This window comes from Motacilla alba, chromosome 10 (assembly GCF_015832195.1).
Source record: "Motacilla alba alba isolate MOTALB_02 chromosome 10, Motacilla_alba_V1.0_pri, whole genome shotgun sequence".
In the NCBI taxonomy this organism is placed as follows: domain Eukaryota; kingdom Metazoa; phylum Chordata; class Aves; order Passeriformes; family Motacillidae; genus Motacilla; species Motacilla alba.
This window is the reverse complement of record NC_052025.1, coordinates 12,560,506-12,575,072: the sequence shown is the minus strand read 5'-3', so window position 1 is coordinate 12,575,072 and position 14,567 is coordinate 12,560,506. Positions and strand designations below refer to the sequence as shown.

Sequence of the window (14,567 nt, the reverse complement as noted above, 5' to 3'; positions counted from 1 at the left end):
AATGATCCTGATGGGCCCGTTCCAGCTCAGTATATTCTGTGACTGTATGAAATGAGAACGTGTTTTACCCAGCCTCAGCTTCTCTGGCTGCACGACTGCACACTCCACTCTTCCTTCGCTCCTCCAAAACTCTCTGCAAACTCCACTCACCTCCTGGCAGCTACTCTACACCTCCCTGGCCTGCTCCTCTCCCCTGTCCACAGATAAAATTCTCCTTTTATTTGGCTTGTTGCATGTCCCTGGAGTCATGTACTCCCTATCTGCTCCCATCAAGTCACTCATCATCCTTAAATCTCACCTTTAAAACCACTCTGCACGGTATGGGCTGGGACAAGTGGGGAGAATTTATTTAAAAAACAAAAAAAAAAAAAGTAACTATATCCATATATATCGGGTGTGAGGTGAAAATGGTGTCCATGTAAAGAAGCAGCAGGGGATTGTCTGAGAGCCCCACAAGGAGAGAAAACACAAACAAGCAGGTGACATTATAGATAAGAAGAGACTCCAAGGGCACCGCTGCCTTCCCACAGGGCACAGAAGGCGATGGGCCTGTGAGGGACTGACCCTACACAGCGCCGAGCCCCGCGGGAAACCGCGCCAGGGGAGACCTTCCCCTTCACGGACCCCAAGGGCAGAGGGGGAGGCAGCGGGCACATACAAGGGCATTTTACAGCAAAATGAGTTTATTTGTGGGGCAGAAGGGCGCCCGCCGCCCCAGCAGCCGCTGCCCGCTCGCCCTCCCGCCGCCGCGTTCGCCTCAGGTCACCCCTGCGGGCGGGGGGGCCGCGGGGCGGGCCGCTGTCCCTTTAAATAGCATTCGGTGGTTCACGTCGCCGCCGTCGCCGTGTAATAATTGCTCGCGGGCCGTAGCGCCGCCTCCCGCTCCCCGCGGCCTCCCTGCCTGGGCTCCGCCAATCAGCGCCCGCCCGCGTCACTCCGAGGGCAACGAAACACGGAGAAAGGGGAAAAAAAAGTTTGGCGAGGAGCGAGCGGGGCCGGCGGGCGCGGCGGGCCCGGCGCAGGTGAGGGAGCGCGGCGGGGCCGGGGCGCCCGGGCCGGGGCTGCGGCCGCGGCCACGCACCGCGACGGGGCGGGGGGACGGCGGCCGCCCGCCCACTGGCCCCGGCGAGCGGCGGAGGGGCTGTGGGGAGGGTTCCCCCTCCGTGCCCCCGACCCCCGCACGCAGCGGGCGAGGGGCTGCGGGGCGGCGGCGGGCGCGGGGCCCGCGGCTCCTTCTCTGCCTTTTTTGGTGGTTCCGTTCTTCTCTCCCCACCCCCGGCGGGCGGCTGCGTGCGCAGGAGCCATCCCGGGGCAGAGGTGTTTGTACTCGTGTCCTTGGGTGGAAGGGAGAGGCAGAGCCGGCCCTCCGCCAGCGCTGCGCCGGCCGGGCCCGGCCCCGCGCCCTCCCCGCCGCTCGCACCGCGGGGTTTCGGCCCCGCTGCCGCCGCCGCGGTGCCCGGCCCGCCCAGGGTTCCCCGGCCCGGAGCGGGCCCGTGCCCCTCGGGTGAGCCCGGTGCGGCGGGTTTGGCTGCTGTGGGGACAGGGCTGCTCGGGAACGCGCTTTGTGTTGTAGCGCTCTTCTCGGTAAACCGAGGGTTAACGCGCGCAAAGTCTGTCGTGCTTTGGCGTTTTGCTTTATGAAAAGTTATTGTTGTTGTTTTGGTGTTCGCCCAGGAAGCCAGTGAGATTTAACCCGACTTGCCTCCTAGGCTTTGCCAAAGGCCTGGAGTGATAGATAAAGGGTGTGAACATCCACTCGTGTTTCCACAGGATGTTAGGATTGGGTAACCTTAGAAAATAAAAAGGGCAGTTGCCTTACTGCTAATAACAACAGCAGCAGCAGCGAAGTACAGAAGCTTCCACCATGTGTGCTGGTGTAATGTGGAGGCATTCAGCAAAACCGTGGTGGTTACTTCACCCCCTGCATGGATTGACTTCAAGTGCACCGTTGTGTTCTGAAGTCCATTCCCGGGTGTTTGTCCAGGCTTGTCCTATAATAGGTGTCATTGCATAAGAGTTACAGGGAGCAAAGAGCGTGCCGAGCTTCTTTCACTCTTCTAAGGTTCTGTGCTCACATCTTAACTGTGCCAAACTCTACACTGAAAAGAGAAGGGCTCAGCTTGGTAAGCTGCCCTGTGAACTTCAGTGGAAAAACAAAAGAAATTACTCTCTTCTTCCTCCTACTTACAAGTAAATATTTTTGTTTGTCTTGTGTCATCGTAAATAATTTTTTGCACAGAATGCTAATCCTCTTCTGAGCTGTGGATGATGGTAAGTCAACAATTGAGGAAGTAAATATGTCAATTCATTCCTTTGTCTCTTTCCTGTCTGTCCTCTAACTTTTACAGCTTTACTCTTTGAATTTCATCTGAGTTGTTTTTGTAATGCAGAGGTACCTGTTCTGTACTATCATCTAACTTTTCGAACAAGGGGACTGGCTCTTTTCTGATCTGTCTTTTATTTGCTCAGGCCAAAATAAATATATAATGGGAGGATTTTTGTTCCTTATGGTACTGAATAACAAAGTCTCTGACATGTCAGTGGCATAATTCCTTGGGTTTATTACCTTGCAGATGGAGAAGAAGATATTCTTCACTAGTGGGAAAACTGTCTCCTGTATATATTCATAGAATACCTCTTAAAATGTTTGTCTTAAAAAAACCTGTGAATCATGCTAAATTTATTTTAATCTGTTACTATTTAACTTCTTGACTAATCATGAATTTATGGCAAAAATTAACAGCATTGTATATGACATAGTGTACTTACAGGAGTGTGATTGAAGAATATAAGTTTGCATTTCAACTTCTTGTTACTTCGTGGTCTCAGATGGCACATTCAAAACCTTACACAAATAGCTTGAAAGAGATAGTGGCAAGTTATCAGAGGGAGAGTAACATTAACACAAACTACTGAAAAGTTGCTATGGTTACAGATAAAGGTAATCCCTGTTTCTGTGAAAGTGTGTCGTTTTGTAACAGCTATATTAATCAGTCTGATTTCTGAGAAAATTGGAAGTATACAAACTTCTGGCTCCATTTTCTTGGCAGTTAATTGCTATGCACTTTTTTTTTTTAATACTGAATGGGCTGTGACTTGCATTCAAGATACATCATTTGACCTACAAAGATTATTACACGTTACCTATAAATGCATTTGGACCATGCTGAATTCAATGGAAACTGTAGTAGACTTATTTTTGCTCCACCCAAGAGATACCTGATATCAAGGAAGTGTCTTTTAAAATGTCCAGATCCTTTTTCAAGGACTTTGGCTCAAGCAAGCGACGTAGTCCTCTGTCACCAGAGACCTTGGCTGTGCAGCTGTACAACGTACAATTCCGTGTTCTCATTAAAAAAAAAAGGAAAAAACACCCAACCAAATCACATACCCTCCAAAAAACCCCAGCAACTACCCCAAAGCAAACCCATATGGCAGCTGCTGAGAAGTTGGGGTCTGTTAGGAGTGTCTAGCTTTGTAGGCCAGGAGGCCACAGGGCAGGGACAAATGACTCTGTTAAGGGCTTATTGCCTATATAGAAAGAGTTGGGGTTTAACATGCTGGAACTTGAAATATTATTAAAGTCAGCTAAGCTTTGGGTGGTTTGAGATAGCTGCTGAAACAATCCAGTGGGATGTGTCTGTGCTGCTGTCCACACAGCTCAGCAGCCCTCTCTGTATTTACCGTATGCACCTCTTTGCTGTTTCCAGATCTGATTATTGCAGCGCAGTAGTACGTCTGGGATTGAAAGCAGCAAGAGGAATCTCAGAAGTTCAAGATTACTGAAATCTCATCAGTCTGGTATGTTGCTCTCTCCAAACTCCTGGACTAGCAAGTTGAATTTTTTGTACGTGAGGGCCTCCTTTGTTACAGCTAAGGATAAGTTTCCTGCTAGGTTTCTAGGAGCTTGGCTTTTCGTCAGCAATTTCATTCTCGGGAAGTAATGTGCTGCTAAGAACTATGAACTGTGTATTGTTGGGCTTCTGTAGAAGATTGTTTTTGGTAGTGGTGTTTGAAGCAGGACAATGAACCCAAGCTCTGGGGACCTTCAGTCAACATACATTCTGAACTTGTTTTCATCTTGCTTATCCAGCTTGGAAATTCCAGGTACTTTCGCAGACTTTGAAAACTAAAGTCAGGCTGGAAAGGAGCTACTGCTAGCAGACTTTGCAGAGACTGATGTGTTGAAGAATGCATAATATGAAAAGGAATATTTGTTTCTTCACATAAGGATTTTTTTCCCACTGCCTTTATGTAGACATGGCACTCATGAAATAATGGGTTTTTTTTAGGTTTGATAAAAAATTTTATAATATTGTGTCAGTCATTTCTCAAATGCCAAAGGTCAGAAATTCCTACGCTAATGTACTTTAAAAATTAATATATTTTCAGAAATACACAGCAGGTTTGGGAGCTATTGTTTATAAATAGGGTTACAGCATCTGAGGGTGTGAAGGGGATGGGAAGTGAAATATTACTTTGAAAACTGTCTCTAGTAATAAGCTAAAAGTCTGAACTATAATAGTAACAAAAAAAAATCAGCATGCTGTAGTGCAGACATCATTGACAACAAGGGGGTTAAGTCCTTTTCTCCAGTGCCAGTTCAGTGTGTATATGCATCAGATCAGTTTCTTTGCTACTTATTGACATGTACAGAATCCAGGAGGTGCAATGGATTCAGGACTGAAAACCAGGCGCAGAATAGTGAAGAAAGCTCTTGTGGTTCGCACTGATCTGCTGGGACCTGGATTGAGTAACCGTCTCTGCATCTAATCCCTGAACAGCCATCACATGTGGCTTTTGATCACTACTATTCTTGTCTCTGTTTGAACTGGTGACTTACAGATGGAAGGCTCTGTTCCTGATCTCTTGAGCTGTCAAGTCTCCCAAACTTTTTGTCTTCTGTGTGTGTAAGATTACAGAACAAATGGCCTTTTAGCTGTTGCATGATTACCATAGTCAAATGAGAGTCAGGTGCTCTCTTACTGTCCAAGTGCAAAGTTGGGTGGCAGCAAACTGATTTTTTTTTTTAACTCTCCTGTGAAAGCTTCCCTGCTTAGTGTTCTTGCAGCTGCAATCTGCTGTTTTCCTTTTTTCTGCATTGCTACATATATTGTAATAGTAGCAAAGGCTTAACTTTTAAGCCGGAACCTTAAAATTTGCCTGTGCCATTTTTCCAGAATGTATGTGTGTTTAGAGGGAAAATAAGATGGCTTCTTGCAGAAGCTAAAGCTGAAAATTAGGCTTTTAAATCTAGTTTCACTGTATTTCCTTCAGCATGGGATAGTAACTTGAATAGCAATTTTTTAATGCATGGATTCCCAACATTTAAATACAAGTATGTTTACCTGTGAATTCTAGTCCAGTGACCTAAGGGTCAACCATGAATCCAGTTTGGAAACCCCACTTCATGGATGATGTGGAGATCTTCACTCTTAGGAGGATAGCAGATAACTCTCGGGACTTTCTTACTAGGACAGTTATGGTGTGGGTGTGTTTTGGTTTTAAATGAAATGGGGTAAGAAAATCTGGGAGGCCAGTGCTGAGTTTGCTTTGCCATGCCCCTTGTGCTCTGGGTAAGCCATCCTCTTGCTCATCAGAGGCTGGCCAAACTTCTGCCAGCTCAGAGACTCAGGGCAGGTGGAAGGGGCTGATTAGCACCAGAGCTGGTTTCAGGAGTTGGCCAGAGTGCAGGGTTTGTGGGGGGAAGAGGTGGGGAGGAAAAGGGACGGAACATCTCTCCTATAGTGATAAGAGCTGCTAGTTGCCTGTGTGACAGAAGTGTGAGCTGAAGTCTGGGATGTTTGATGATAAAAATTATTTTTCATTGCCATTACAAGGTGGTGAAACTGCTGTGGTAGCAAACAGAGCTGGAGACTTTTGGAGGAGTATATTATGTTTGGGTTTTTTTTCCCCTCTTCTTGTTAAAGTACCCTAACAACAATGTTGGCTATAGGGTTGTCATGTCTTCTAGCCCTTGGCAGTTTGGTTGATCTCATTTGTAACTTGTGCTGCTGTTTCTGCGGGCCTAAAGTTAATGTGCCTCTGAATTGAAGCTTTCCAAGATTGGTTCCTGAGATACTTCGGGGACACTTTATTGGTCTGTTTTGTTTGTGTGAACTGTGTTCTTGGTTTTGATTGCTTAGATAAGGGTTGGTCAAAAAAAAGTGTCATGCAAGTATGAGTTATGCTCAGGGGAGCCCAGATCAGCTTCCAGCAGTGCTGGCTCTCGCAGGGCACTGAATTCAGGTGCAAGGATTAAGGTTTGGTTCTTTCAGTTTATACTTTAGGTGTTGTGGGGGAAATTATGTGAATATTGTTAATTCTGTTCTTGCATACATATCGACTTATAACCAATTGATGCTTTTCAGTTGTACTTGGATTTGTGGCATGATAGGTTGCTTTAAAATAGGTAACACAAAATGTGCAATTTCATTGTTTCAGCAGAACTAAATGTCCTTCGTGAAGGTGTTTTCTATACTCTCTTTGGTGTTTCACAGCTCAAGGGAGCACTTAGCTGTAAATATTTTCCTGATGTTGCATACTATTTGCAGTAAAGCAGTGTGCTGGACTGCCTTGGACTTCATTAATCTGTATTAGGGAAGTTAAAACTTCCCTGTTTTGTGGTGATGGTACTGGGTGAAGTAAGGGAAGGCAGGCAGTTCCAGCACTGGGAAAGGTGACAAGAACCAGAAACAAGTTTTTCCTCTCTGCCTTCGCACACGACAAAAACAACCCCAATGTGCTTGTGCTGACAAGTGCTTTATCTTCCTCTAGCTTAATATTTTTAGATATTTTACACTAAACACGTGAAATATTTTATGTAAGGCAGCCTTGCTACCCAGATAAGTCTTGTGTAACTGTGATGATACTTGTGGGTGCAGGAGGGAACACTGACTGTGTTCTGGCTCTTCCCTGTGTTGCTTGTTAGGATGGGGCAAGGTTCGTCTTGAGCCAGGTGTCCTATCGGCGCTTGTGAAATATTTGTTAAGCCTTGTTTTGTTTTTACTCATCTTTTCACTGGATAGCTGTGTAGGGAACCACATCTGTGTTTGCACGAAAGAAAAACAACCGCTTTTAATCTAAAAGACAGGTTTTTGCATAGTGCTGAGAGGAAGCTGTGCCGTGAGAAACGCTGCTGTCATAACGTGACCAGGATCTTGCAAATTTGTTCAGTCAAGTGAAGCCTGAATAAGCACAAAAAGTTTCTGGCAGAAGCCGTGGTACCTTGTGGGATGGAGACAGTCACTTCCTGCGGAGCTCCTGCTGACTCATGCTTTAAATGGGTGGAAGTCTTTGGAACCGGCGACCCGATGTATTTTTAGCCGGGGTTACTAATTTATGTAGTGTGCTCGGCCTCCCAGGGTAACTCCAGTCACCCTTGAAGCGCGGATGGGCTCCAAACCCACGGCTAATTTTATCCCATAAGTGGAGCAAGCGCCAGTTGTGTAATTGCCGCGGGAGAAGCGTTCCCAGCCCGCTGGGGTGTTATCCTCTCTTCCACCCCCGACCCCCCGGCCCGGAGCAAGGTGCCGGGAGGGGTGGGCACCCCCCGGGGTCGGTCCCGGGCATCAGTCCCGGGCTGCGCCCGCCCGCGGCTCGCGTTCGTCACGGCGGCAGCGGGGCATGGTCCCTTTAAGAGCGCGCGCCCGGGGTGCCCGAGCCCGCCCAGCCTAACCCGCTAGCGAGGAAAAGTTCTTTCCGTGACGGACAGCCCGTTCCGCCAATCAGCGTGCGCGGCCCGGCCGGCGGGGCGGGCCTCCGCCGCCTCGGCCAATAGGAGCGGGAGGGCGGGCGCCGTGCCCACGGTAGGTTGCGCCGAAGTGCAGCTCCAAGTGAAGTTAATCTGGGGTGAAGCGAACAGAAAATTGTGGAGATCGTGTTGGTAGGAATTTTGCCGTTCTAATCGCGTCGTGTGGCGTCGTTCCGCCCTCCGGGGCAGTGGAGTTCATGTGCGTGGGGCTTTCCTTCGTCGTTCCGCTCTCTAATGATGGCAGGATATTAACATTTATGCAGGGAAGCAGAACAAAAGGGCTCTTTAGACAGGAAATAAGGTGCTGAGAGACTCAAACTTGACCGAGTTTCTTTTGTCATCTCTCGGCTTGCACCGGGTGTTCTGGCGTGGAAGAATCGAGCAGTTCCACATTATTCTATGGAGAAATGTTAATTCTAAAATAGCGAGGATAATGCTGCTGTTTTGGAGTTACACAATGTTACAGGAAGAGAGCTCAATTTTAACTCTAACTTCCCTGATTCTGATGAGATTGGAGGTAACTAATTATGACAGCTGCTGTGGGATTATTCAGTGATAGCGTTTGCTCCAAGTCATTTGTCTTAAATTGTCCTTTGTTGTATCACTGAAGGCTGCTCTGCTGTTGTCTGTGTGTTTGTTCTTGATGAGAAGAATGTCTCGCAGGTCTTTAGCATTTAGAACAAAGATATGTAAAAACTATGTAAAACATGGCAATTTTTCCTCAATTTTAATCAGTTTTGTAGGGTGTCTGGGTCTGTAAGAGCTCTGATTACAAACACAAGCAGGGAAAATGAAGTGTTACTGCTCTGTGTTGCAGCTATTACCCTTCTAGCTAAGGGGGAGAAAAAAAGGGGGGGAGGATTTTCTTTTTCCTTGGAATGGGTCTGAATCTCTTTGGAAACCTGTACTGCCTGATGGTAGCAGGTGTTTTATTTGAGGGAAGATTATTTTCAGTTTCTGCACCAGTTATATCATATATGGTATTTTTAGCGACACTTTGTGAATCTGAAAGGGCTTCAGGAACAGGAAAAGTATGAATTGCCATGGGTGGCATGGGATAGGGTGAGAGGGAGGAGAGCAGGAAGTGGCAAGGCAGGAAACAGGGGGGGTTCTAATGAGAATGAAGACTTTCTTTTAATTGTCACCCTTTCTGTTTTAGATGAGGCCATGTACAGAACAAAGCTTTCAGATTGGGAAATCTATTTTCTTACTTCCCTGAATACTTCCTGTTTTTATAAAATCACTTGGGTTGATACACAGCTGCTCCTGGGAATTGGAAAGAAATACTCATGTCCCCAGTACTTGTTGAGCCTAAGAAGTTTGATGGGTTTTGTATGATTAGTCATGGTGATAGAAGAATGGATCTGAAAAATTGAGCAACAGTCTTTCAAATGACCGTGGAAAGCAATTGCTTAAACCTTTACTGAATGTAAACAAGTGTTATTTTCAAAGTATACCTCATTCTTTCAGTTTTACATTGAGCCATTGTGTTTTCTCACAAAATGCTGGGTATAGATTGCTTTTTTTGTGTGTATATATATATATATAATACAGCAGTGCTTTGACACACTGGTGTCTTGCCATGGGCCAGTGCCTTATAGGTCTGAATTATTGATTTGCTATTGCTGTCTTTATCTGTTTATGCCATTTTAAAATGTCCTGCATTGTATTTAAATCCTGAAAATACTGTTTTAGAATGGGCAATGACAGGTCTTTTAGCAGACAGCTGGGCTAGGTTTCTTGTTCTGGGTTTAAGACCAGGATACATAAAGCGTTTAATACTTGGATATTAATTTCTTAACTTCCTTGTGGTGCTAGGCCTAAGACTAAGTGGCTGGATCACTTAGTCATGGGGTGAGGGCAAGAAGAATACTGGTTATCTGGAATTTCTCTAAACTGATGAGTATGTGTATTAGAATTGCTGAAACTGAAGCAAGCTAACTAAAGTATTTGTGTGCTACGAAATATTACATTTAGCCAAAACCTGGTTTCATTTAGAACCAGATAAAAGCTGAATGCATGAGGCATCTTGGTTCCTGTTGCTTGATCACTGAGCAGCCATGTTCCTGAGTCCCCTCTGGCCCCCAGCTTGGGGAAGATGTATTATCTGGGACCAGTTTTGCTGATTTATTCAACACAGGAGTGAAATGCTCAACTCTCTCGCCACATGTATACAGTTCTAATGCAGGCTGTTTGTGGAAAGCAAATCTGCCCTAAAGGATAAACATACCACTTTGCTGGCACAGCTGTACAACTTCTGTATTCAGGCTACAGCAAATGTTTCTTGCCTGCATTCAAAGCCGTTGCTGGCAGGACCCGTGTTGTCCCCGCACGACGATTGGCTGTTCCAGCATTTCTTGTTCATAAAACCTTCTCCTGCACATGCTCCATCTGCAGATCTTAAACACTGTGAATGTGTTGTGTGCTGTGGGATTTATGTGTCTGCTTCTTGTGCCAGGATGGAATATACATCTCTGATGTGAATAAGAGATTCTTCAAATCCACTGTAACCTTGTGTACAAAACACAGGACCGAATTTTATCTCCCCTCCTCGAGACAAAGGACATCTGTGCCCTACAGTCCCCCGGCTGCTGGTGGCACTGCCCAGTGTGAGGTGGGTGGCCCAGCATGAGCTGGGATGGTGACCCTGCACTCTGGTTCTGTTCAGTGCTCCTTGGAGCAGGCTGTGTGCCTGCCATGGGCTGATCTCTGTAAAATATCCCCAAGCCTTATGGAGGGCTGCTGTCCACCCTGAAACCAGGAGTGTGGGCTTTGGGTCCCCCCTGCTTGTTGGGCCCTCTGTGCCACACGTGTGGCCTCCTGCACGCTCCCAGCAGAGCGGCTTCTGTGAGCACTGCAGGCACAGTCAACTAGGCTGGCTCAAATTGTTCTGAACCAGTGGCTGGAGCCTTCCCAGCTGGCTCTTTTCCCCTTCTCTTCCTCCCCCTGTTTCCCAAGTGGTTTAGGGATCATTTCTGCTAATTGCCCTGTGCCCAAGGCAGAAGGGAGGGGGGAGAAGAATAATGCCATCCTAGAAGGTGTCAGCGATGCCCAAACAGGGACACCTGCCCTTGCTTTTAGCTGGGAGTTTTGGCCTCTAACTGGTTTTCTTGCCGTTTCTGGGAAAGGGGTGAGCTGAGGAGGTGTGATCAGCACAGGGCTGCTGTTGCAGGGCAGATTGGTGCCCAGGACCAGCCCTCTCCTGCAGATACAAGGGCTCCTCAGGAGATAGTTGTGTGTCCTCCTGTGGTGTGGAGCTCGCTCTGGGTGGGGCAGATCATCTGCCCAGTGATGTTTACACTGTAATAAGGTTTTGTGAAAATAAGCAGTTAATTGCACATGACCTACAAAGGAATAAAATTGGTTGGGATCTGTTCTTGGTTTAAAATCTATTTAACAGAGGCATGAAACATGTTTGGGATTTTTGAACTTTTGTTTTTGTTGGGTTTGTTTTTTAACTTTAGAAGTATCAGGAACATTTAGTCTTTCTTCTCTGTTCTTGTTGGATCTCTTAGATGTGTCATAAGCTTCTCAACCCTTAATTGAAGGGGTGGGGTGATATATTTTTAACAGATCCCTTCTTCCAAGTGTGTTTATATGGCTTTTGAGCTAAACAGAGATCAGCTAAAACCAAGCTTTGACAGTGCAAAAACTGTTTCTCCTCAATCATGTTGGAATTTTGTGCTCATTCTCAAATTGTTGAAAGAAACTGAGGGTTTTTTCATTTGAGAAGTAACTTTTTTGGCTATTAAGTTATGCATGAAGAGATAAGTTGATCCAAGTGGAGCAGAAGATGGATCAGGTTAGGATTTAACTCAGTTTGAGACAGTATTTTAAGTATTACATAGACAAATGAGCACACTCATTTGAGTATTTCCTAAAAATAGCTCCTTTCTAAGCAGCAGTTTTATTAAACCCACAGTTCTTCCTTTAACTTAATGCCTCAGCAGCCTTGCAGGAGCTCAGGCTGTCTCTGTGCTGAAGACCACCCTTGCTCAGCTGTTCTGCCCTGCCAGGATGTATTTGTGTCACAGGACTCTAACCTTCAGGGTATGGTATTTGTCAGTCTGAAACGTAATAATCCTGTATCTGGAGAACTAAACTATAAACAGTGTGGCTGGCTTGGCAGGCCCTGGCAGCCACCCTGGCAGTTTAGCTATCCCAGGGTTTAAGAAACACTGCACCAGTGTGTCCTGTAATTCATGATGCTAATGCATCTTTACCTATGTGAAGGATTAGGGAGACAAATATAAACTTAATAGTCAAATTGGAATAGGAACTTAAGAGAGGTGTTTCTGAGATGGAAATGATGTGTTTTGGGCTCCTTGAAACATTTTGCATTGCATGGGTTTCTTAAGCAAGGCCTGAAGTTTTCACTATTGGTTTGAACAATGCAGGAGTCTGGATGATTTTCATGTGTGTGCTGTGGAATATAATTGTGCTGATGAAAGCAAAATATCACATGAGAAAGGCAGGTGTTTTCCACTTAAGGTTTAAAATATGTTTGCAGCAGAGAACCACTGATTCTTCAGGCAAAAATGTAGCATTCTATACCTAAATTGGACATACTGATGCATTTTATACAGAATGCTGTCTCTAATTTAGATTGCCAGAAGAAAACATTCAGTGAGCTTTAGCTGCTGATACCAGAGAGTTTTCTAAGTGAATTTCACCAGACTTCTCATATTGGGATTATGCTATCCAAATATCATGCTAGTATGACATGCTGTTGGATTTTGGTGTCAAGTCCTTAAATGGTTTTGTAGGTATTAATTAGAATTACTTATCAAATGTTGTCCTTTAGGTGAAAGGTGACAAGAAACGTATTTAGTGTTTTATGATACCAAAATAATTGATTACTAACGTGCAAAGAAAGAGAAGAAAATTGTGGTGACATGGAAGGACTTAGCTGAAATGCTTTTTAGGGAAGAGACTTCAGAATGGCTCAGTAGAATTGTTTTGAGTATCAACATGTTTTCATGGGGTTTGTTTAAGTATCCTTGGAGAGGAGGCTGGCAGCATTAGTAACAATAGGTCAAGGTAATTGTATTACTATTAGTTACATAACAAACAAATTATCAGTTGTGTATGACAAACCATGCAGGGGCTAAGACTATTGCTGAGATAAAGGAGTGTTTGATTTGTAGAATGGTCTGGCACCTGGGCATGCCTTCTTAATAAGCCAAATCAAACTTGGTGCTTTGAGTGCATTTAAAAGTGATTTTAAATTTCTGTGCTTAGCAGTGGAGTAATTTGCTTTAACTTTTTTCTTCCAGTATAACAACAAAAAAATCTCATTTCACACTCTGGTCACTTGGTTGATTTTGTTGCCTTCCTGCATTTGCTTTTCTCTTACTTGGTGTCTGTGAAGCTTTTGGCTCTTGCCTCTGGTCTCTCTTTCTGCAGGAATTAGCTTGTTATTCTGCAAAGTCATAATGTGACCGTGACCCATGGTCTTAAGTTTATACCTAGTCATTCTGTATATAAATAAATCCCTGATTAGTTGCTACCTACTTATCCTTCTGTCTTCAACCTCAGATCCCACACTACACAATCAGAATGCTTGGAGCATTAGTCTTCTCTGAGCAATACCTCTGTCCTTGCTGCAGCTCTGACACCTTAATTTCTCAAACTGTCAAGGCCTGAAATGAAGAAGTTTTTGAAACTTTTTTGTATGGCCTGAAAGCTCAGCCTGGTGAACTTAAAACAGGGTGGCATATGCAGTGTAAAATGTGCAGTGCAGTGTTGCTGGGTTTCCTTGAGCAGCATCAAGTTTTACAATAGGAAAGTTGATTTTTGAAATGCAGGTTTTTGGGTTAAAATTAGTGGTTTCTTTAATGTAAGGGATACAAATATTCTTCAACAGTTGTGTGGGGATTTTTGTCCTCACAAAAGGGGTGTGAGACAGAAGGGATTTCTAGGAGGCAGTGTAAGGCTACTGGGCTTTTCTCCAAGCCGTAGGGAGGACGCTGTTCTTGTGGAACCAGCGTAGCTGAAGCTGCCGTGCCTGTGATTGCATCCTTAGGCCAAGCTAAAGGGCCTTGTTCTTGCTGATAACCCTCCTGTTTCTGACCCAGTACCATAATAAAAAGGAAAATACTTTGTTCTTTTTTCCATTGTTTCCTGATAGAAGCCCTGTTGGCCATAGTTTGTGAATGGAAGGGAATGAACATCGTGATAGAAAGCCACATGTTGTTGACAGTTGAAGCTCAATATCCTGTGAGCAGATTTTTTTCTCTCCCCATTTTTATATCCATTCTGAAGTGTGACACTGGTTTTAATATGCCAAGCAAAATAGTTGGTGATCTGGCCTGCATTTTTCTATGTTTGTGTACTTCTCCTTTATATTGTGAACTTTTCTTTCTCTAGAAAGTGCTGTTACTTTGCCATGTGTCAATCTGTTCTCTGGCAGAATGCAGTCACTATGGCAAGAGGATAAAAAGAGAAATCGGATCTACTTAAGGAGTTATTGTTCAAAATGCTTCTAAAAATGTAAATTTCTGTTTATGTGGCTTGAGGAAAAAGGGGAAATCCCAGGGCACTACTTAACAGCTTGGCCTTTTTGATTACAGGTCCCTCCTGTAAAGCCATTTATGGCTTTATTTTTCCATGTAGAATTGTAGAAAAAAAACTCTGTACAAAGGTAGCACAGTAATAAGTGGGGAGACAGTGGCATCCAGCCATGCTATTTTTAGGTGATTGTGTTCTTAACTTGCTGATCTAAGTGTTCTGGACAGTGAGTGGGGGAGATATTGTACTAGAAATGTGTGCTCACATAGCGGAATCTTGTCTGGAAACAGAATGAATAGCAGAC

General features: G+C 45.0%; 1 protein-coding gene across 5 annotated transcripts in view; it reads left to right on the top strand.

Moving 5' to 3' along the window:
- Positions 1-847: 847 nt before the first annotated feature.
- ZFAND6 (zinc finger AN1-type containing 6) overlaps positions 848-14,567 on the top strand; it is a 36,303-nt gene continuing 22,583 nt past the window's right edge. Inside the window, exons 1-2 of one of the 5 annotated variants that reach the window (XM_038146711.1) lie at positions 848-1,022; positions 3,711-3,801. Coding sequence is in view for 1 of the 5 variants with exons in the window: in XM_038146710.1 (XP_038002638.1) it covers positions 7,951-7,952 (2 nt within the window). In the remaining 4 variants the exon portion in view is untranslated. Of the gene's footprint in view, positions 1,023-1,078; positions 1,505-1,532; positions 2,272-3,710; positions 3,802-7,577; positions 7,953-14,567 lie in introns of those variants that run through there. The other 4 variants (XM_038146712.1, XM_038146714.1, XM_038146715.1 and 1 more) reach the window with 4 other exon arrangements.